The 24,119-nt window shown below is 40.5% G+C and overlaps 1 protein-coding gene across 4 annotated transcripts in view; it reads right to left on the bottom strand.

Annotated features, from left to right (window-relative positions):
- Nucleotides 1-24,119, bottom strand: part of GLIS3 (GLIS family zinc finger 3) — a 481,201-nt gene that overhangs the window by 16,183 nt on the left and 440,899 nt on the right. For all 4 annotated transcript variants that reach the window (XM_077966125.1, XM_077966126.1, XM_028835186.2 and 1 more), the window contains one exon: nt 14,209-14,384. In XM_077966125.1, the coding sequence (XP_077822251.1) occupies nt 14,209-14,384 (176 nt within the window). The remainder of the gene's footprint in view (nt 1-14,208; nt 14,385-24,119) is intronic.

The raw sequence follows: 24,119 nt of genomic DNA, 5'->3' as shown, positions 1-24,119 counted from the left end.
GTGCCCAGTTGCCCATGAGTAGCCACCCACACTTCATCACCTGCCAACTACTCCCTATAACTCAAAAATCCTGGATACAAGTAAGGATCAAAATGAAGGGTGGAGGATTTGGATATTCTGTATCTGATGCAGTGTGGGGCAAACACTTCGCCAAGGTTAATAAGAAGGAGTTGGGAATTTTTCTATGAGGGGGACTGCTCGCTGCTAGTATACATGTATCCCTACTGGGTAGCTGCAAGGATCAACTGAAATAATAAACATGAAATTATTTTGCCAACAGTAAAACCCACTAAAAATTCTAGCTCCTACTGTCTCATTATAAGCCTGGTGTGACCTGTCATCCTCCCTTCTCTGAGTAGAAAGGTAAATCTGCCCATGGTTGTATTAGTCATTTTCCCATAAACGCACAAGCAATCTTTTGACCAGGGCTACCTGGACCAAAAACAGAAAAAGGGAAGTATGGTGAAGAATGAAGATTTAATTTTAAATGCCCTTGTCTTTCCAACTAAGCTTTGCTGTAAGAAAGGTCGGGCAGAGAAGAAGATTCCAAACAGAGATTTCATGGATTACTAAAAGGAAGTGCTGCTGCATCTCAATTCCCTTCGGCCTCGCCTGAAATCTGTGTGAGCCAGCCTGGTTCTCCACAGCTTTTTAAAAGACTTCCCCAGCCGGGCATGGTGGCTCACATCTGTAATCCCAGCACGTTGGGAGGCCGAGGTGGGTGGATCACGAGGTCATGAGTTTGAGACCAGCCTGGTCAAGATGGTGAAACCTTGTCTCTACTAAAACTACAAAAATTAATCTGGCATGGTGGCGGGTGCCTGTAATCCCAGCTACTTAGCAGGCTGAGGCAGGAGACTTGCTTGTACCTGGGAGGTGGAGGTTGCAGTGAGCCAAGATCACGCCACTGCAGTCTAGCCTGGGGGACAAAGCAAGACTCCGTCTCAAAAAAAAAAAAAAAAAAAAAAAAAAAAAAAAAAGGCGTCCCCAAGAGATAAAGGGAGGAGGAAGCTGGAGAGTTCTAACCTCTTGAGTCACAGGCAAATTGTTTCCTTTGGGTTATCTCTGACTGGGAAGCCACGGTGAGAGGGCATTGAGCCCTACAGTTGGTGTCTAGGCCAGTGATTCTTACCAGGGTTGAGGCATCAGCTCCACCTTAGCATGTGTGTTGAACATGCACATTCCTGAGCTCGATGGCCGACTCTGGAAGAAGGGTCTGGAATTTTGTATATTTAATAAGGTATTTCTTAAAGTTTGAGAGGCTCTAAGAGAACATATTTAGATGATTTACAAGCATTTGAAAGATTTCCAAGTGAAATACCAATTTAAAACAACAACAGAACAGCTCTAATTTCATTTGAAATGGAGAGAGGGAGTTCTTCCCATGGGCATCTCTTCCCCTTCGGCAGGCTCCCAGCCCTTTCTGCTGGTAGATGAGGCTCTTGGGGATAAGGTGGTGATGATTGTTCCAAAAGGGCCTTGAATTACACTCTCAGCAGATATGGCTCCAGATGACTTGCCTGGCTCTTTCTCTCAATGCCTGTCTCTCACATGTCAGTTCTTGGTCAAGGTGCAATCATGGGACCTAATTTGAATGACTCAGAAGTCTTGGTCTCACTGTTGGTCCCATACTGATCTTGTGGCTTAGACTTCTGTTGTCCAGCTGTAACCAAACTCCCACGTTACATCCGCTTTACTAACTAGGTGATTTTTTGCTTCTTCGAATCCAAGTCTGTTATTACACAAATTTCCAGCACTCTAATCTAAAAGTGGGCCCCTACCTCATCCTTGCCAGTGATCCAATGACTCAATTATTTTTCCCTCTGAACCTCTGCTTCATAACTGAGTCTCTGTTATACATGGTTAGGCTTCCCCAAAACCTACTACCTAGAACGTTATGTTAAGATTACATTTGGGCTCGAAGTAAGAGTACAGAAACCTATATAAGTGACTTTGAGATAGGAGAGTGGATGTTGTATTTGGGAAACCTGACATACATCACTGGATCCCGGGATCTCTGTTACCTCCATCTGGCTACCAGGAAGCTTGCCTTTGTATCTTGTCAGGCACTCATCCAACAAGTATTTATTGGGCAATTTCTATATAACCATAGTTACTAGGCACTGATAAAAATTATGTATGTAAGAGTGATTTATAAAACATATACTGATATATGAATGTAGGCACTGCCACGGACCTCACTGGTATTGACAAAAATACCGCATCAGCCCAGATCCACAGATGCAAAGAACCTTGGGTAATTATTTGGCTAATTCAGATTCCCTGAATGATTTTGCCACAATGGCAAGGAAATTTAAGAACTTGTTTTGGGATGTGTGAGATGAGGTTGGGTTTGGTGATGAACATAAGAAGGGAGGGTTTGGTAGTTATACTTAAGTGATCTGGAGAAATACCAGAATGTTTTTATTTCAATAGACTTACATCTTGTAAGGTATAGTTCTCAAAGACCTCACAAAAGAATGAAATAAAGAGTTTAGTCTGAACAATCTGGTTAGAGAGGGGAAATTCCTGTAGTCAGAAAGAGCACTCACAATTCTAAGTAAACCAACAAGAAATTCTAAGGGAATTAGGATTGTTTTGTAACATGTTGCTAAGCTCAGAGGATGTGAATGGGGACAGATCAAGCCAGTTCCAGTATTCTATTGTTTTTGTTGTTCTGTTTTATGAAGAGAGTGGCCTCGCTACCAGCAACCCAGATGTTTACTGATGTATTTTAAGGAAGCTCCACCTACAACTGTTACCTCTTTTTCTTCTTCTAAACCATCAATTGTTTACCATATTTATAAGGGTATTCCAGTTTAAAATATAGGAATTATAAGACATAGATTGCCATTGACATGTTTAGCCCTGAAGAGTCCAACAGAGGAACACCTAGAATGGTGTTATCAGAAAAATAATTAATTCATTTTAAGAGTTCCTTCATTAGAGGCCAACTTCATGAGTTTTAGATATAAGAACATTTGCTTCTAGAAAGATGTCATTCTTTCCCCCAAAGAAAGAAAAAGTGCTAAATCTATAATAGTATTAATTAAACACTGTCTATAGGCATTTTTAAGTTGACTGACGAAGTCATGATGGTCAATGAGGTAGAGATTTTTCTGGATATTTCTTCCTCATCAACAAATTTCTGAGTTCCAGTCGGGAAAACAAACTGTCTTGCTGCAAATGACACAGCTTGACCGACAGGGTGAAAGATACTTAAATAATGTAAAACACCCCGGTCGTAGCTCTTGTTATTTAATCCCTGTTACTATTAATACTGTCTTTAAGTGTTCAATGAAAATATGAAAAGATGCTCAATTACATTACTAGCTAAAGGAAAAATTAAAATAAGTCACCAATCTTAGCTTTACAAATCGGCAAAAATTAAAATACTAACATCCAGTGTGAGGAAATGGGGGCCCTGTAACGTGCTGCTGATGAGAGTCTAAATTAGTATAGCCTTTCTAAAAGAATATATGTCAACACCTATCCGACTTTACAATGTGCATACTCAGTAATCCAGCATTTTCTCTTTTACAAATATTTCCTAAGAAACTGTGCAAAGATATATATATACACACACACACACATATACATATGTGTGTGTGTGTATAGGAGTGTTTGTATAAATATGTATATATGAAGAGATTTAACATAGCATTGCTAGAAAATGTAAAAAATGAAAAAAGTGTTCATCAATAGGGGAATGATTTAAAAAATGATGACCTATTCTTATGAGAGTTATACAATTAAGAAGACTCTATATGCAATGACCTGGAAAGAAAAAGCATGTATTTTGCTAAGTTTAAAAAAAAATCAAGTCATAAAACAAAATGTAGAATGTGAGGTGCAGAACGTGAGGCCATTTTTATAACAGGGCATATGGGCATATACATAGACACAGATATGTCTCCTTCTATGAGCATTTAAAAAGGTCTAAAAGAATACTTGCTTATCTTTTAATAGTCATTACCTTTGGGCAGTGGAATTGGGACAAACATAAGGCTGGGAGGGGACTTAAACTCTCTATAATATAGTTTCAGTACTGTAAGGACTTTAAAAAAATGGACAGGTAAAATTTTTCCTTTATAATATAAGAAGTCAGTAAGAATTTGTAAATTGTATGTAAGGACTGTACTAAAAGCCCAGGAACCCAGGTATGTTGATTTATTATAGTAATTAGGCTTCCAAAGTTTCCCCCAGCATACCTGTACTTGAGCAAGCACAGTGCATAAGGGCATGTACACATACACACATGTGCACGTGCACATGCGCGCACACACACACACACACAATGGGGTAATCCCAATGGGAGCCGTTAGATAGGGAGCTCTCCACTCCCAACAGGGACAACCCCCAATCAAAGGCTTAATAGCAGCATCACGGAATGGCTAAAAGCACAGATCTGGAGTCAGATGGTCCTGGGCGCAATATCCAGCTCCACTGTTTTAAGATTTAAACACTCTGGGCACTACAGTGATTCAGATTCCCCACCTGTAAAATGGGAGTAAACAATGCCTTCTTTACAGTGTTGTTATGAGGACTAGTGAGCAAGGGCATGACAGGCATTCACTACACTGCCTCACCCAGAAAAAAGTGATTTTTCAGCTATCGGTGTCCAAAGACATGCAGTCAAGCAGTTGGTGGGAAATTACTTTATCTTGCAAATCACAGCACTTCTATTGACAACAGAATGTTAACCCTATAAGGAACCGCAAATTTATGGTTCCATACTTAACCTTCATGCAAAAACAATTCCCAATTAACTAAAACTTTCCATAATACTGTTTTTCTTTTCAACAGGCACCATCACAAAGTATGACTGTGGGCTTTAGGGTCAGACTGGGTTTATAAAACCACCTCTGATACTCAGTAGGTATATGAATTAGGGCATGGTGCTTAAGCTCTTCCATAGTCTCACCTAGGAGGTTGCTCTGGACTTGCTTAGAGCACCAAGTATCTGATACACAGTAGAAAAATAACAATAACAGCTGCAATGAAGTGAGCATCTACTGTAGTCCAGGCATTCTCTCATTCTTGTGCCAAGTCTGAAACAGGGGTGTCAGTATCATCTACTAAACTTGAGAACCTCAGAATCAGGGCATTGCATGACCTGATCATAGGATTCCAGTTAGTAACTGCCATCTTCCTGTCTCCAAACTGAAAATGCTTTCTTAAGCAAAGGACTGGTATCTATGGGCACTGTGAATTCCTCACAATTCCTCTTCCACAGGGCTGCCATGGCCCAGTGCTTCACTACTACACACTCAGTACCAGCTGTGTCTCAGTATCCTCTTTTATTATTCAGATACTCACAAGAAGCAGTAATATATTAAATTTACCTCAACGTGTAAGTGAATCGTTCATCCTATTTCCTCTGGGAAGAGGTCTCAGGCAGTTGGTCAGCACTGGGTGTTTAAAGATGGGGGCAGGGCCTGGCGAGGTGGCTCATGGCTGTAATCCCAGCACTTTAGGAGGCCGAGGCGGGTGGATCACCTGAAGTCAGGAGTTCAAGACCAGTCTGGCCAACATGGCAAAACCCTGTCTCTACTGAAAATACAAAAATTAGCCAGGCGCGGTGGCAAGTGCCTGTAATCTCAGGTACTTGGAAGGCTGAGGCAGGAGAATCGCTTGAGCCCAGGAGGCAGAGGTTGCAGTGAGCCAAGGTCGTGTCTGCACTCCAGCCTGGGCGACAGAACGAGACTCTGTTTCAGAAAAAATAAAAATAAATAAATAAATAAATAAGTAAATAAAAATAAAATAAAATAAAAAGGGGGGCAGAGAAACAGGCAGGAAGTGCCCAGAGAAAAGAGGGCCCAAATAAACTTGACTGTAAGTCACAATTTTGCCAAGGGCTGACTCTGCCAATCAGTCTAAGATGCCATGAGCAAAAATCCCTTTATTCTTGTCTTTTCTTTCTGTTCATTAATATTATTTAATGAGCAGTTATTAAGCACTTGCAGTGTGCAAATATTGTGGGACAATGCAGTCCCTGTCCTGAGACAATTTAGCAAGAGTTGATTCAATCATTTAATACTCTTAATGATCAAACATAGCACATTAACATAGTGAGTTTAATCTGTGTGGGTGCACACGCACTCATGCTTGCGTGTGCAGATGCTTAGTTATATATGTAGATTATTCACAGTTCAGTCATTTCCATAATCCATCATTCCAACATCTTTTCTGGTTCAGATGACCATCTCACACCCCTCCCACAAAACTCAGCATGTTGAAATGCTCACTGCACTCGGCGTATACACCTAAAATTAACTTTTGTTTTTTAGAATTAGAACACAGTCAGATTTTCCCAAGTATTACTTATGTAAAACTGTTCTTGGGGTAATTTTGTAGTAATTAAGTATACGAGAGTAATTAAGGACTTCTCCGAATCTAATCATCAATCCCTGTTACTATGTAAGCATTAATAACATCATGGCTGATATGGAAAATTATTCCTGATTATGACTGCTGATTATAACATCGGAATAACATTAAGTGCACTCATCGGCTCATTTCTTTTGTGAATATGTCACAACTTTCTCCATGAAATCTATTACACTGTTGATTTATAATCAATTATATTTGTCTTTCTGGGATTTCAAGACGTGACACAATGCTTAAGTTCTAAGCAATGCAATTTCTTGACTTACTGCTTTATTATTTCATAACCTCATATATGTAGTTGTGATGAAATTTTCTGTGGGAGTATGTTTATTGTCTTTAAAATCAGCCTTTAAAAATAACCTTTAAGCAGGGCACGGTGGCTCACGCCTGTAATCCCAGCACTTTGGGAGGCCAAGGCAAGTGGATCACCTCAGGTCGGGAGTTCGAGAGCAGCCTGGCCAACGTGGTTAAACCCCGTCTCTACTAAAGATACAAAAAATTAGCTGGGTGTGGTGGTGCATGCCTGTGATCCCAGCTACTCTGGAGGCTGAGGCAGGGGCATCTCTTGAACCCTGGAGGCGGAGGTTGCAGTGAGCTGAGATCGCACCACTGCACTCCAGCCTAGGCGACGAGAGCGAAACTTTGTCTCAAAAAATAAATAAATAAAATTAAAATTAAAATAACTTTTAAATATTTAACACAATAAATCGGCAGTGATGAAATCAGTCTTGGCTACAGCCCATTGGAATCTTGTTGGAAAGTACCATTGCACAATCACCGTGAGTAAACAGCCAACTGAGGAAGAAGTTAGCTAAACTTGTATTTGCCACCTCACTGCCATTTAAATATCAATGCTCTGATATTTCTACAGTTTGAAAGATGCTTTGGCTCCTTGGTGGGACAAGCCGTTTACAATATGTTTTGTTCTTGGAGTCCTGTTGGTGTCTGGAAACCCTTTGTTTCTTGTTGCACTCAATTTGAACTGGACTGACAAGCTTACAGCTCCATACTGAGGTAAGAAAATGCCACCATTGTCTGGGAGCTGACTGGCCTGCTTTAGGGAGCCTACAGGCAGGGCATGCTTTAAATCATGGGAAAGATAGCTCAGGAACCATAGAAGCCATGACCAACAGGGAGGGCGCCCCCTTCCCACTGCTGCTGCATTGATTTCAAACAGCCCAGGCTGAGGAGGTAGCTTCAAGGTGTTTTCCTAACGAAATCTAATAAATGGTACGTGGATGACAGAAATCTCTGTGTTGGCGACTGGAAACTCCAGAGGGATGCAAAATAAGAGCACACAGTGGAAAGTATGGAAACCTAAGAGAATGGAAGAGATGGGAAAACATAGGGTAGAACCCTCAGAAAGAGGCCTGTGAGCTCCACTCTGACTTCCAAGGGAGGATATGAATGAATCTGTCTGTGAGACAGGTCATATTAGTCCCATTTTACAGATTAGAAAACCATCCTAGAGTGTGTTTGGCAGCCCCTTCAGTGTGCCTATCCAGTAAACACTGTTAATGGAATCTCCGTTAACTATGGCAATGCACTAAAATATCCATCTTCCCAGACCCCCTTGCTGTGTGACTAAGGGTACACGATGTAGAATATCAGCATTCATGCTGTGATCAGGAGGATGGAAGCCACCTGTTAACAATGACAAAGCACAAAGTTGGGAGGAGGCATGGGCACTGTGGACTCTGTGAGGCTCCTTCTCCACCTTGCACTGTTTCCTATTAGACATCTTGTCATGAGAGAAGTCTGAGGGCGGTGGCTCATGCCTGTAATCCCAGCACTTTGGGAGGCTGAGAAGGGTGGATCACTTGAGGTCAGGAGTTCAAGAGCAGCCTGGCCCACATGGTGAAACCCCGTCTCTACTAAAAATACAAAAAATTAGCCAGGCATGGTGGTGTGCATCTATAGTCCCAGCTACTCAGGAGGCTGAGGCAGGAGAATAGCTGCAACCCAGGAGGCAGAGGTTGCAGTGAACATAGATCGTTCAGGGTGAGACTCCATCTCAAAAAAAAAAAAGACATCTTGTCATGAGAGAAGAGTAAATTGCACACTGGGGTTGTTGGTGTTGTTGCTATAACATGATAAATAAACCCTGAAAAATCTTGTCCTCTGCACAAATGTGTATTAAAAATAAGGTCTTTGAGAAATCTACAATTGGGTCAGACCACTGAAAATCTTCGATACCTTCTAATTACTGCAGTAACAAAATAGTCAAGAGGAAATTTAGATGGGCAGTTCAGTGTGGCTATAGGCTCCTGGGTGGTTATTAAAAATCACAAAAAATAGACTGGAAAGGCTGGCTGACAGGTACTGAGACAACAACTGACAGCAGGGCCCAGTGCACAGGAAGGTGTGTGGTCTGCCATGAGCTGAGGACCATGCAAGGCTGGATGTGCACCTATCTGGGAGGGACCCCCCCGGGATTGTGCTCATTTCAAATGTTATTAAAATAGAGCTGAAAGGGCTCCTGTCTGGACAGCAGCTAGGCGGAGGACGTTTTTGTTCTCTTCTCTTACTATTCCAGCTTTTGTCTAGGAAAGACCGTGTGTGAACAAACACAATTACACATTAATCTGACATCATTCCCCTATTTACCAGTTGCATCTGAGTGAACGGAACTCTTTAATAAGTCACTGTTGTTTAGGTGTTCTGTACATGTGGCCCAACATAATCCCAACAGTTAGAGCTTAATGTTCCTACCTCTCTCATTCCAGTCTCTACACAGCACTCTACTTGATTGTCCTAAAATACTGGGCTGACTTCTTCATTCGGTAGGTTACATTTAGCATGGCACAAAACCCTTCATGAGCTGGCCTTGTAAGTTCTCCATCCTCTTCCTCCTCTACTCCATGGCTTAACCTGTGTACTCCAGCCATCCCCTTGGCTCTTCCCTCTGTGCACACACACACCACACTGTCATTTGTGTTCTCACCTGTGCTCTTTGCTTCCCCTCTGCCTGGAATGCCTGCCCAATAAGGTATTTATCTCCAAAACCCTCTTCAAGCATCACCTCTACAGACCTTTCTTCGACATCTTCTTCTGAATAAATCAGGTGCCTTTTGTACCTTCTCTTATTGCATATGTCACAGTGCATTGATTAAATGACATTCATGTTTGCCTGGCACATAGTGGCTGACCAATGAACACTTGCTGAACTGAACTTGGTGCCTCCTTGATGGGCCCAGAAGCAGGAAGATTGGGAAAATGCTGTTGTAGGAATTCTCACGGCATGCTAATAATCCTGGAGTGATTGGGGCATTTAGAAAGAAATGATCCATTAGTCCAATAACAAAACGTACAAATATCAACTCTTGGGCAACTAATCCAGGCAACATTCTGAAGCTTGTCTGGGCAAGAGAAGTGTCCTAAGGAAAAAGAAAAGACCAAAGAACAAGTTTACATGATTGCAGAGTGTCCTTATGTTTACATCTAAAATAAAGGACTAAAGTGTACTAAGAAGTTGTCTTGGAGATCTCACCCGAACAGAAACCCATAAATGCTACCAAGATTCAAACATTAAAGGAAATGATACCTCATTCCCTGTACTAATGAAAGCAAAATGAATGAATGAGATGGATGCAGAGTCAACAAACCTGAGCAATGGTCCTGGGTCATTCACTAGGTGAGAAAACTTGAAAAAGCAGTGCTAGTAATCTTTCAAAGTATGTCTTTTACAAAATGCCTCAATAAAAATATAGAGAGAGCACACAATGTCTAGGCTCAGTATCATTTAGTATTACAGCACGATTAACAAAACCCAATGGGCCTCATCTTCATTTGGAAGACCAAAGCCCGTCTGACTTGTAACCTTTCATAGCTCTCTGTAATGCAACAACGTCTACACCCAGGAGTCTACATTTCCCCACAGAAAAATATAAATGTATATTTATTTCAGTGTGCCTTTGACTTAGAAACATGTTGTTGATTAAGAATATGGCTTGGGGCCGGGAGTGGTGGCTCACGCCTGTAATCCCAGCACTTTGGGAGGCCAAAGTGGGTGGACTGCCTGAGGTCAGGAGTTTGAGAGCAGTCTAGCCAACTTGGTGAAACCCCATCTCTACTAAAAACACAAAAAAATAAGCCAGATGTGGGGGCGTGCGCCTGTAATCCCAGTTACTCAGGAGACTGAGGCAGGGGAATTGCTTGAACCAGGGAGGGGGAGGTTGCAGTGAGCCAAGATTGTGCCACTGTACTCCAGTCTCAGTGACAGAGTGAGACTACGTTCCAAACAAACAAACAAACAAACAAACAAACAAAGAATATGGCTTGGAAATTTAGACCTCTTGATAAAGGCAGCTGCATAGTTTGCTAAGGCAGCAATGCCTAGACGTTTTATAATCTTATTTGTCTCAGTTGTTGTCTCTAAAAATACAGTGATGGTATTTCTCCCTGACCTCTACCTACTGCAAGGAGTACAGAAGAAATGGGGGTGACTACACTCATTAAAACCACGAACTTTTTGAAAGAGAGAACAAACACTCACTTGAACTATTGCATTAGCAACCCTGACACTGCTTTGGGCTTTAAAAATCAAGTTTTATTAGGGGACGGTGTTCCCTGTTACCAAGATGCTATATAACTCCCGCAAACTCATCCAACAAAAGCTGAACTGCAAGACCAATAAATGCAACTCATTAAGAAGGTCTCATTTTTACTCTTAGCATTGTACTGCCCACTTGAAAAACAGTAAGATACATTTTGTCCTTACTATAAAGAGTAGTTGACAAGAACTGCTAGAAATGTTGCCTAGAAAGTTCCAGAAAAACAAATTCAGAAAGTGCTTGGAGAATGAAGTAAGGCTACATCTGGATACCTACCAATTAACTACTAGCAGTGGACCAATGGCTAATACAGGGGCATGCCCTTTGCAACCTCATCGCAACAGTCACTTGCCCATCTTCCTGGAGAAAGTCATGATTTCTCAATTTGCCTAACTACATTTTAAACTTATTTTTAGGGCTGATATTAGCAGTTTCTCATTGGCCATGGGAACTTTTTTAACAATTAGAATGTGAAAGTTCAGGCCTAGCACAGGTGACTGACATCTATAATCCCAACACTTTGAAAGGCTGAGGCAGGAGGATCACTTGAGCCCAAGAGTTCAAGACCAGCCTGGGCAACATAGTAAGACCCCATTTCTACAAGAACAATAAACGAAATTAGCCAGGTGTGGTGGTGTGTGCCTGCAGTCTCAGCAGCTCGGGAGGCTAAAATAAGACGGTCTCAACCCAGGAATTTGAGGCCGCAGTGAACTATGACTGTGCCACTGCACTCCAGCCTTGGGGACAGAGTGAGACCCCGTCTCTAAAAATAAATTGTTTTTAATGTGAAAGTTTAAAAAATCCCAACAATTTCAAGCTGACAATATATTCATTATGTAACTAAAAAAAAAAAAAAAAAAAAAAAAAAAGAGAAATGTGGAAGAAGAGTATTTTGCCAAGAGATGCAGGAAAATAATAGGGTAGATCCCATTTTCTGTATCCTCTTGTTCATTATTCACTTGTTGAATGAGAGAGTGTCAATCACTTAGTCAGTAAATATTTACTAAATGCCTACTTTGCACCAAGTATTATGCCTGCCCTAGGGCTACAAACATTATCCCTATTCTCAAAGAGTCTAATTTTAAAAATAGAAGGGGATAGAAGGAAGAGCATTAAATTAATTAAGCTCCTACTCTGTGCCAGGTGCTTTTCCTGTCAAATCTTCCTAACAACTGAAGAGAGAAGATAGATGAAATGCCCCCAACTTAACGAATGTGAACTAAGACTCCATAATTTGCCCAGAGTTACACAGTTCAGGGTAGACTAGTGTTTGCATTCAAATTGGTCTAATTTCAAAACCCTTTTTGAAGATTTCTTTAGAGAAAAAAGAAGAAATCACCCATTATCCTACCATCCTGATATAAAACCGTCAATATTTTAGAGAACTTCCTTCCAATTTTTCTTCTACACATAGGTCAATTTTTAAATTTTTAAAAATGTGTTTCACAGTTGTAATCAAAATGTGTTACACTGCATTTTCTTGGAACTTTGATACCATCAACTGTGAAATGCTCCATTACTCTAGATAGCACCAGAAAGAAAAATCACTGCCAATTACATGGTGCCACCATGAGCTATGTCCAGATTTCAGTGATGTTAAAATGTGAAGGTGAAAAATTTGTGTCTTGGAATCAATGGCCTACTCTACATTTCACACAGCCCACACTCAGGCTGTGCACCTCCTGCCTGGAGTGGTGAGGATGGCTTCATGGCGCAGGGGACTCGGGTCTCTTTCGCAGTAGATAAACTCCTTGACTGGACTGGCAGGCCCTCCTCAGAGGGAAGAGGGCTCAATTTGCCTGTCTTTTGCGTGCCTTGATGCCTTGCCTTGTACACAGTAGATACTCAAGAAGTATTTCTTGGTTGAATAAATACATAACTAAAGCTTGAGAAACAATTTATAGCCAGCAGAAGGTAAAAATGACCATAGGCCTGCAGAATGGTACAAGTGCAAATTTTGATGGGGGTTTGTGTGCCTACACCAGGCAAGTGGGGAGATGAGATGGATAGAACTTTGAGGCAGAACCAATAACTCTGGTTTTTAAAGGTCTCTTCCTTCCTACAGCTGGCTGCTGTTTTTGTATCACCTCCTCTTTGCTGTTCAGGCCTTTACTTTGATGTTCTTGTCCAAGCCTAGCTCCATACTGCTGGTTGATTTTGCCATCTTGGAAAATTGTTCACGCTCAGTTTGCATATTGATTTAGATTTGTTTGGGAACATCACCCATTAATTTCAAGTAATAACTCATATGGAGAAAATTCAGGCATCAGCAAGAGGCAGGTAGAGGAGAGTTGTATTTTTTAGTAATTGAAACATTCAGCCTAAAAGGACAGTATCTCTTCTGCTTATACAAATCTGACTGCCCTAGGAAGTAAAAGCCTGTGACAGTTCAAATCTATATGATTTGGCAATTCAGCTTTCTATGGATGCTCACTAAGATAGGTGCCTGAAATGGCAAAATGAGTTTAAATAAAGAAAAGAAACTAAGACTTAGTTCTCTATGCATATTCCCCATTAAACACAAGATCTGCAAATTTAGAAAATCATTATGATTTCTCTTGCTTTCCTTTTCTCCGTTTCATCATCCGTTCACCTAACAAGTATCCGTCTCTTTGCCACTTGTAAAAAGCTGTGTTAAGTTTCCTAAAAGATACAGTTTTCTGATGGGTCAGTCAATGCTCACAGAGAAGTTTGTACATTCATAGTGAAACCATGTTTTATTCACAGATAAGTAAATCACAAGGTGGAGGAAGCATAAATACTACCAGAGAAAGGCGAAACAGAATCAGAGTTTAGAGCCTGTAGAGATGACGTTGGCTGGGAGATCGGGAAAGGCTTCAGAGAGGAGGTGTCATTCTGCCTGCACCTTGAAGGTTAGCGAGGATGTGAACCTATGAGAACGAGAGCAAAAACCTAGCAGAGCAGAGGCACACCTGGGCACAAGAACTCCTGTCATGTCTTTCTCCATGGGCTGTCTATTGTTTAGAAACAGGATGCTATTGCTGGTGTTAGAGCCCTGGTCAATGAAAAAACCAACAACTTGAGCTGACCAGTGCGAGGTATAATAAATTATATCATCATCAGGCCAAAGTCAGGAAAATACCATAGGATTTCATGCCTACCAAGTGTGAAAGTTTAGAGGCAAATGAAAGCCTAAGCCTCGTGCAGAACAGAACATCTGAAATCCACGACAGGTAACTAAGATGAAAAGCAACAGCACAATGTCACTTTTCAAAACTCAAGGGACTGCCAGCTTCTTGCTTACCATGGACATGGATACCATTTGGTTGAAAAGAAGAGTTTGTTTCTGGCTGATAGGACTTCAGGTGTGAACCTGATGGCTGCTGGGTATGGGGAGGCTGGGTTCTTTGCAGTATTGAAGAAGAAGCCGGAACTCTCCGGGGGCTGATATGGTGAGGAGATGGAGCAGAAGGTGCAAACCTGAGAAAACAATTATAAAAGGAAACATGAGGGACATAAAACAGCAGGAACAAAGACAAACTCTCCAAAGCCAAATTCTCACCTCCCATTCTGGCTAAACAAGAGCGTGACAACAAGCTTTTTAAAAAAAAAATCCTTCAGGATTTTTCTCTACCCTCTCCCTCCCCACTGCCGTTTCCCATTTAACCACTGAATTCTCAACTGAGATACAGAGGGAATAAACAAGAACAATAAAGGGAAAACCTACTCACAGTTTGGGTTTCTCAAGATTTCTAAGCTGCATTTCAAGTACACTATGTTTGGCGAAATTCAAAGTACATATTTTGCCAAGCCCTTTTTCTGCTAATTTTTAAAATCCATTTGCATTTTAGGGGGAAATTTGATCCATATGTTTCTGAATCATTTACACTTAGCTCATAAACATTTTGTTTTGTAAGATATATCTGAGGTCCAAGAAGTGTTGTTACAAGTCTTTATTATGAGCCTCTCTAATCCTATTCTCTTTAAACAATGCATTTTCTTTTGCCAAGAATGAATTAACTTAAACCTCAAAGGTCAAGTGTGGCTTGAAATCCAGAACCCACGAGATCCGCGTGGGCTCCGTGCCTGGCAAAGAGTATTCTTAAGGGTGTGATAGGAACATGATGTAGGAGTCACATATGCCAATCACAGTAAGACTATTGGTGGTTTCTGGGGTGGGGGACATATTGGTGTTTAAATAAGGTGATGTTGTCAAGAAACCTGGGATTTGAAATGGATGATTGTACATTGATCTTCCAATTGTAAAGGAAAATTGGAAAGACTTGACTCACTATGTTTAAAATGACAGTTTATGCTTTCTACCATTGAAGGCAAGATGGAATTGTAAGAACAACGTTACAGTTTGGCAACGTCTATCAAATATCAAAATAATCTTCTGGGTGCCAGTTCAGTAGGGGACTGGCACAAGTGTAAGGGAGAAAGGAGCAAGGAGTCTGTCAGTGCAGTAAAATGAAGCAGCAAAATAACTTTGGGGAAAACTACATTAGCAATGAATTGTTTAGTTTCCTCAAAAAGTCCCAGTAAGCTGAAAACTTTTAATCAGCTGTTCCTTACAGTGTGTAGAAAGACAGGCTTTGTTTTGCACTAACACGTATAGGTCACCATCTGCTTACATTGCTTATTTCACAGGAACAAATCACTTTAACTTTGCTGGGCTTTTGTGGAGGGCCATAGATGATAAAAAGGGAAGATGAACCAGTCAAGTTTATAAAGTGATTGGAAACATTCTGAACCAGAATATTTAATAAGGGCAGAGCTTCTATGTTTGTACTATAGCAGTAAGAAAGCATGGGACAAAAATCTCATATTCTTTTTGCTTTTCCCATGTGAGGTGTGATGAGACTATAGAAGAAGGTAAATCTAAGAACCAAGAAAGGAGTCAGACTTGCTAACCTCTAGGGAAAAGAGGTCAAGGCGAGGAGCTTAAACAAACCAGCTGGGCTGGGATGCCTGTGTAATTGATCATTTACATCTTCATTCCACTGAAAGAGAATAGTAACTGACTGTCCCGTGCTGGGTAAATACACATTGTCTGAGCATATCATCTTAATTGGGATGACCCTGAAAAGATGTGCTGAATAGCTGGAGAGAAAACACAGCAAGCAAACCCTGGCACTGCCCTGAGAACATCTAGTAAAACTCATTTGCCAGGATTCCTCATATGGAGGCTATTTTCTGGGGGAACATGTCTTTAACGTGTCTCGCAAGTTGCTCTGAGGTTGTGGAAGAGGGATGAGGAATTGTGAGATCACAGACTTTAGGGGTAGAAGGAATCCAGGTTACCACCTAATCCCGAATCCCCTGGTACTTAAAGATCCCCAGGGTTGGAAGGAGGAAGGATCTGAATTTCAAGGCAACCTATGGTGCTATTTAACAGTCATTGCTGGTGTCCCAATTTTGGATTTTTTTGGGCAAAGGAGCAAGATCCTTTGATTGGCTCCCTAATTCTGTTTCCTCAGTTGTAAAGAAAAGATGCAACTTGCTCTAGATGGTTTTACAGTCCCTTCTTCTGGAACGTCTGCTATCCTCTTTCTGTTGAGGACTGATGGGACACACAGCTGTGTGAATGGGCAAGTCAGCAAGTAGATCTATATCTAGATCCTACATATATATGATTCTATATAATTATATGCTAATTAAATCATTCTTATGTACTCATTCAGGGAAGCTCCAAACCAGGGCCATGCTCTCTTGGCTACCAAATATTACCCAGTATTAAATATGATAGGTACAAATCATGGTTTTAGCACTGCTATCTCAATGACACGCAGGAATAAAATATCATGGCTTCAATTGACTCAAGATTTTGCTTCTTCCTAATTCAGGCTGAATTTTCCTCTATGTTATTCAAATAAATGAATTTATATAATATAAAGTTAATATAATTTCAAAACACAGTATGCCACCCCATATAAAGTATTAATGAAAATTTAAATATAAACTATTCTAAGTAAAATACACATTTAAAGTAGGCTTTGATTTGAAAAGGAAAGAAATAATACAGAAATGTTAACTTTTAAACATATGGAGCAGAAAGAAAAAAAAAAAAAAAAAAGGACAAAAAGTGATCACAATTATCCAGACAATTGCTAGGAACAAGGAAGTAGATAGGAAGCCACCACTAAAAAGTCCAGCATAAGAAGTGAGTGTATATATAGGATTGATTTTCAAGTACAGCAGACAGAATCAATTTTGTTGCTGTGTAAAAACACCACATAGTACCATACTTAAAATATTTCAAAATTTATTAATTTAAATTTAATGTTTATAAAGTTAGTTACTTGTTAACTAGCTCATAGTAGAGTAGAAATAGTAAAGTAAAATCAGGGGTGAGAGGGCAGGAGAGGCATGGGGAAGATGAAGAGAGTCTTCCTGTTCGAGGTAAAGTCCTTGGGAATGTCAAAACACAAAAATGGACAACTCTTCCCTTAGCAAGAGAGATGCCAGGAGAATGATTCAACAAGCTAACAAGTAGTCTAAGGTTATTTGGTGCAAAAGCAAACAACAAACAGAAAACACACATGCTTAGATGCTCACTAAGCAAAAATAAACTGTTTTCACTATCGTTGAAGGCAAGGGACGGGCCTCAGAATCCCATCTTCTAAGTGTCTCCACCTACTTTCCAACCCTGTTTCTTCAAACACACACACGCACACACACACACACACACACATCAAAATGAATATGCCCTGAATATTCTGCCCCCAAAAGTTAAGTGAGACTTTATTTTAAATCAAATGAAGGTGAATTAAATTTTTTTGATGCTAAAATAAAACATGGTGATGCCGAGGATAAATTGTAGTTTTTCACCATTTTCCCTCTTACGGAGTATCTTATTCCCCAATTATGTCAGACCAAGATGACATCACTCTCATTCATCTTGAGTTACAGTGTGTCCAAGAGCCAGAAGAGACACCTTCTGACATCTTTTCTAGGTCCAACCCTGTTCTCTGGTTGCTGATCTGCAGTTGACATTTCAGAGCTTTCATTGGACATAGCTTATTAGTCTCTTCTTTAGCATTTTAAACTTCTTTGAAACAATAGATGATTGTTCTGTAAATGGGCTCATAACAGCCTAAAAAAAAAAAAAAATTACTGCTTAACAGAAACAGATCGCACAAAAGCTAACCAAAGAACTGAGTCAAACATTTCCACTCGTTTGGTAGAGGAGTTTGTATAACCCTACCAAGAGCAATGGTATGCAAAAGAAAAAAAGAAAGGGAAGGGGAAGGATTTTAAAACCTCATAAAAAATCCTCTGTGGGGAGCTGGGCACAGTGGCTCACACCAGTAATCCCAGCACTTTGGGAGGCCGAGGTGGGCGGATCCTGAGGTCAGGAGATCGAGACTATCCTGGCTAACACAGTGAAACCCCATCTCTACTCAAAGTACAAAAAATTAGCCAGGTGTGGTGGCGGGCGCCTGTAGTCCCAGCTATTCGGGAGGCTGAGGCAGGAAAATGGCATGAACCCAGGAGGCGGAGCTTGCAGTGAGCCGAGATTGCACCACTGCATTCTAGCCTGGGTGACAGAGCAAGACTCCGTCAAAAAAAAAAAAAATCCTCTGGGGGTTGAAGAAACATTTAAAACATTTCTGCAAATATGTATCTCTGCCTATCTCAAAGAATGTCTGATTATTTGTGGGTATTTACTTGGCCACTCTCTTTCCCTTCTACGCCCTTCTCCTCTGCTTTCTCAGCCACAACCCCCTGTTATCATTGAGCTCCCCAGCCATGCAGTGGCGCGGCCCAACAACATTCAATCTTAGACTGTTTCTCAGATCGGTTGCTCCCAACTGAGATGCGTAGACACTGAGACACTGAGACACTGAGACACTGAAAACTGCTTAGGTTCATGTGCAGAAAAAGTGGGAATGGCAGGAGAAGCAGATGGACAAAGAAGAAGACAGACAGGCCACAAGTCACACCCACCTAGGCTTGGATCCTGGGTCTGTCTGTTACTAGCTGGGTAAACAAGTAAATTCCCCACTTTCTCCCAGGATCAATTTTAAGCATAAAACAAAGGTAATCTCAACTTTCACTGAAGGTTGTAAAGTCCATGGTGACATTTATTCATTCAAGGGGTCTGTGTTGAACACTAAATGTGTGGCATTGTTCTAAGCACTAGGGATAGAGCAACAAAAGACACATATCTCTGTCTTTGTGGAACCTACATTTTAGTAAGGGGAGGCAGGCAGTGACGTAATTTAAGTAAGCAACGTATCTACTGGGCTAGAGAAAATGAGTGCTATGGAGAAAATCATGGAGACAGCAAAGGGTGGGGTGGATTAGGAATAATTTTAAATTGGGAAGTCAGGAATATCAAAGTACTTAATACAATAAATGTCTGATGCTTTCTGGGTGGCCAATACATGTTTATGGAATGACTGATTGAATGTACATTTAAGGCATCCCTGACATTAACATGTACCCCAGTGTTTGAGAGCTGTGTAAGACTGTGATCCCAGCAATGTATTAGAACATCTATAGAGTTCTTAGAAAATCTTAAGACTCTTTCCTTCTTTGACTATTCAGATATAAACACTAAGGCTCAAAAGAAAGTGAGGCATACTGTTGGTGGGCACGTAAATTAGTTCAACCATTGTGGAAGCCAGTGTGGTGATTCCTCAAAGACCTAGAACCAGAAATAGCATTTGACCCAGAAATTCCATTATATACCCAAATCTCATTACTTTGGGTATATAATCATATAGAGATACATGCACATGTATGTTCACTGCAGCACTATTCACAATAGCAAAAACATGGAATCAACCCAAATGCCCATCAATGATAGACTGGATAAAGAATATGTTGTACATATACACCATGGAATACTATGCACCCATAAAAATGAATGAGATCATGTCATTTGCAGGGACATGGATGGAGCTGGAAGCCATTATCCTCAGCAAACTAATGCAGGAACATAAAACCAAACACCGAATGTTCTCACTTATAAGTGGGAGCTGAACAATGAGAACACATGGACACAGGGAGGGGAACATCACACACTGGGGCCTGTTAGGGGGTGTGGGGGAGGGAGAGTATCAGGAAAAATAGCTAATGCATGCAGAGTTTAATACTTAGGTGATGGGTTGATAGGTGCTGCAAACCACCATGGCACAAATTTACCTCTGTAACAAACATGCACATCCTGCAAATGTATCCCAGAACTTAAAATAAAATTAAATTGAATTAAAAAAAGAAAGTGGAGCATTTACTCATGGGGCTGATTTTCTGGTTCTAGAAGTAGTTAATCTTGGTCTCGTGTGTAGGTCTCATACATTGGTGCTGAGTTTCCCAATGGAATATCCTGAGTCCACAAATTTATACAATTATAGAATGTTTTAGCTGGAAAGGGCACTGGAGCACCATCTTATTTGGATGAAATAAAAAATGCCCAACAAGGTAAAATAATTTGCTTAAAGTCACAAAGGTGAGAAAGACTTCTCTAGTGGAGATATAAAGCAAGCAAGAGTGGTGGGGTGAGGGAGGAACGAGGAAGATTCCTGAGGGCATCTGAAATGTTCATCTTTATCATGGGCTGGTGGGAGGGCGTGTCAGCATCATACTACCTTTAAAAAATCGAGCAATGGCAAGTGTAGCTCAGTGTACTTTGGTGAACTTGCTCAGTCCCGAACCGGAGTTCTTCATGCACAACATAGAATATACCTTTAGTCTTTCTAACTAGGTAATTCCTTTCAGGTAGGGCTCTTTCCCCTGTGTATAAGTCCAAAGTAATTCTTTGTCAATGCCCACATTTATTTCTTTAACAAAATTTACTAATAGATTGTGTTGCAAGTCAAGCATGTCATAAATATTTCTTACTTTTCTTCATTTGTGCTGTACCCACAAGCAGTTCTAGCCAGCAACATAGGACTGTGTGTTTTACCACTGCTTTGGGGGTTAACACTTTGAAAAGAAGGAATTTATGTGTTTACATGATCAACTAGATTAAAAGCTAGTATGTGTTCTGGATAGTTTCTTTCCCCCCGTCTCTTCCACGGCAGCTACAGACCTCCTGAAGAAGGAAGGATTCATTAGAACAGCTTGTTTCATTGTATTCACACGAAAAATATTATTGACTTGCTGCCAGGGAGTAGAAATAATGGATATAAACTAGTCTACGATGGATTTGGGGAGGTATTTTTTATTTCCCCAAAGAATTGCAGGGTATCATCTGTGGTGGTTTTAAAATTCATCTGTGAAAACTAATCAATGAAAAATGGCTGTAGCAGTTGGCCAACTGCAGAGGGGGAAGAAAGGAATCCTTTTCAAAAGTTAAAAAGAAAAGCCCAGTTTTAAGGATTTCACATCTGATTTAACATCTAAAAAAACCCCGCAATGATAATACCCCACTTTGTATAGCCAGACAGCACTCCATTTTAGTAGACTTTAGTGGTCTTTATAACGATTTATGAATCACTTCATGAATTCCTGGCTGACTCATCTGGGTGACTATAGTATCTACTTATACTTCCCTTCTGTCTCACAAAAGAGACACTTGGACTCAGTTCAATCCAGATTTGTCCCCAAATGAATCACAGCACGTTACTGGGGGAACTGCAAATTGAATTCGGCTTCTGAGACAATCAAGACCAGCTTTCAGTAAAGAAGGAACAGCCGCTGGGAAGTGTGGGTAATTGCAACACTGTCCACTGGGGCAGGACCGGGGCAGGCCAAGAGCTGTGTGTCCGTCTGAGGACTCTGTCCCCAAATAGTCCAAGAACTGAATCCGTCCCCTGGAAGAGCTTGGTGCTGCTTATGAGAGGCTGGGTCAATATTAACTGCAAATAATTCATTCGGTTGGAAAAGACCAGGACTCAAAAATGATTGCCTGAACCTACATTGAGCATGACAAAATGAAGTCTGTGAAGTTGGTTGTAGGTGAAATGATCACAAATGCTTTTTGAATTTATATATCATGAGTGAGTGAGTGTGAGAAACAGAAAGGACAGAGTGTTCTGGAGGAAAGTTTCTCCTCTTGGGTATAGGGAGCAAGCTGTAAGTCAAAAAACAAAGTAATCAATGCCCAAGGCAGAGCAGTGTTATTTTTTTTTCTTTGAAATGCTGAAATAGGACCCAGAGCATTGCAATGTTTCTCCTCTGTGGAAAAAAAAGGGAGGAGGGGAGAACGTCTCGGGTATGTCAGAAAAATGAATTATGCAGGACCAAGAGAGGAGTTTTCTGGAATATCCTGACTGCAGAATTGGCTGTGACTCAGTTGTTTGTCTATTTCAGAATCTGACATGGGGAGAGAGGGAAGAAAGGCTGATTCTGCCAAATCCTCTCTTTAAAAAAGCACCAAACTGAAGAAAATGTATCCAGTGTGGTCCTAGACATTTGATGTAAAAAATTCTACTATGAAAAAAAAAATCTGCAATGATATCATCTCTTGGGTTTCTTTGAGTAGGTCAGAGCAAGGGGATTAACTCATAGTCCTGTAGCAAAGGCAAGAATCTTTCTCTTGTTCAGCATGGTGTCACACATAGCGTTCAATCTACTTTACAATAGAATGCATTAGATGAAAGAAAAACATTCAGAAGAGAGTGTAATGAGAATGTCAGATGAGAAATAAGACAAAAAAATCAGTGTTATTTTTGTCTAAGCATGAGAAAGGGAGGCATAAGCTTACAAAAAATGGACTATCCAGTATCCTTCTCATGGTTTCAAAATGCAAACATGAGTCTTTTGAACACAACAGAAGAACTTCAAGAACCAACTTTAAATGCAGTACTCCTGCCAAGTGTGGTCAGGTGCCTTTGGAAGCCACAACCATAGAAGACTTCAAAAGTCAATATAATCCATACATTTGAAAAGAAACTGGCTGGGTGATGCTTCAGTCATTAATAACACGTGCTGTTTATATGTGCTTTTCTTTCCCCCCATATATTGAATGTCAGGTGCAGGAATTTTCTGCACCTTCTCTTAAAGACTCGACTCAACATTTGACTAGAGAAATGAATGGAAGGAAACAGCATATATTTTTAAAATTCACAATTAGTGAAGGGCTTTTGGCTCTTATAGATGGAAAAAGAATAAACCCTCAGCTACTTGCTACTAATGTGTATCTCCAACAATCTTACCTAGTTCTCTAAGAAGGTAAGTATTTAACAAATGTAGGTCATTGCAGATGAAGAATTACTCTGCTGAACATGGTTCCACAGACCTGGTTCTCAACTTGGTGCCAATTCTTGTGCCCAGGTAGATGATACATTTACCCAACTGGTGCAAATGTCCAGCTGGATATTATATTTGCCCAGCCTCTGGCTCTGAGGGGAGAATATCTATTCAAGAGAATGAGCCTAATCATTTTCTCTGAGGGGAAGGATGAGTAAAACAGATTTTTTCTCCTTCTAACTAAACAGAAAAGCAACCAAAGACTATTTCTCCAAAAAGGACACAAACACAAAAGGCTCATCCAATGAACTTTGCCTCTTGGTTTCTGCTCACCTCAATACTCTCCTGACCACCAATCAACATAGTTCTTCACTTGCACAAAGATAATCTCTTAGCAGCTAGGTCTCCTGACTGTCGCTACTTAGGAAAGGAAAAAACCATGAAGATTTCTGGATCATACCTTTAAAAGATTAAGTAGAGGCAATCCTTTGACCAGCCTATTCTATGTCAGAGAGGAAGCACTTTGGAATATGTGGATGTCTTGACTCATGCTAGAATGGCTGGCTTTTGTTTTGAGAATTCTGACTACATATGACTTGCTGTTTCAGAAACAGCAGATAACAAGAACACACTAACAAGTTGGAATAACACCATGAGTTAGTGTGACCTCCCTTGTTGCTTCATGCTAATGCAATGAAGTAGAGGTTGCAAGAAGAGAAATTTTATTTCACCTAAGCCTTTCTTGTTACTGTCATGACTCACTTTCCTGACTGAAAATCCAAGGGGACTAAGAAAACATCATCTTGTGCTTAACATGAGGTGGATTTGTTTGGAATATGGAAACAAAACAAAGATGGTTGATTTGGCTTTTGGAGGTAAAATGACTTCCTTGGCACTTCAAAAATGGTTTCTTTTACAGGCATCCTAATAGTTGGTTTTTGATATGTGATTATAATTAATCTAAAATGAAGAACTAGTGCATTTCAAAATAAAACATACATGGATCAGAATCTGATATAACAAACGCTGAAACCACAAGTGGAGCTGTTTGCTTGGGAGACTGTCCCACAGAGG

Source organism: Macaca mulatta, chromosome 15 (genome assembly GCF_049350105.2).
Source record: "Macaca mulatta isolate MMU2019108-1 chromosome 15, T2T-MMU8v2.0, whole genome shotgun sequence".
In the NCBI taxonomy this organism is placed as follows: domain Eukaryota; kingdom Metazoa; phylum Chordata; class Mammalia; order Primates; family Cercopithecidae; genus Macaca; species Macaca mulatta.
Note: the sequence above shows the minus strand (reverse complement) of the source record. Positions and strands in the feature narration are given on the sequence as shown.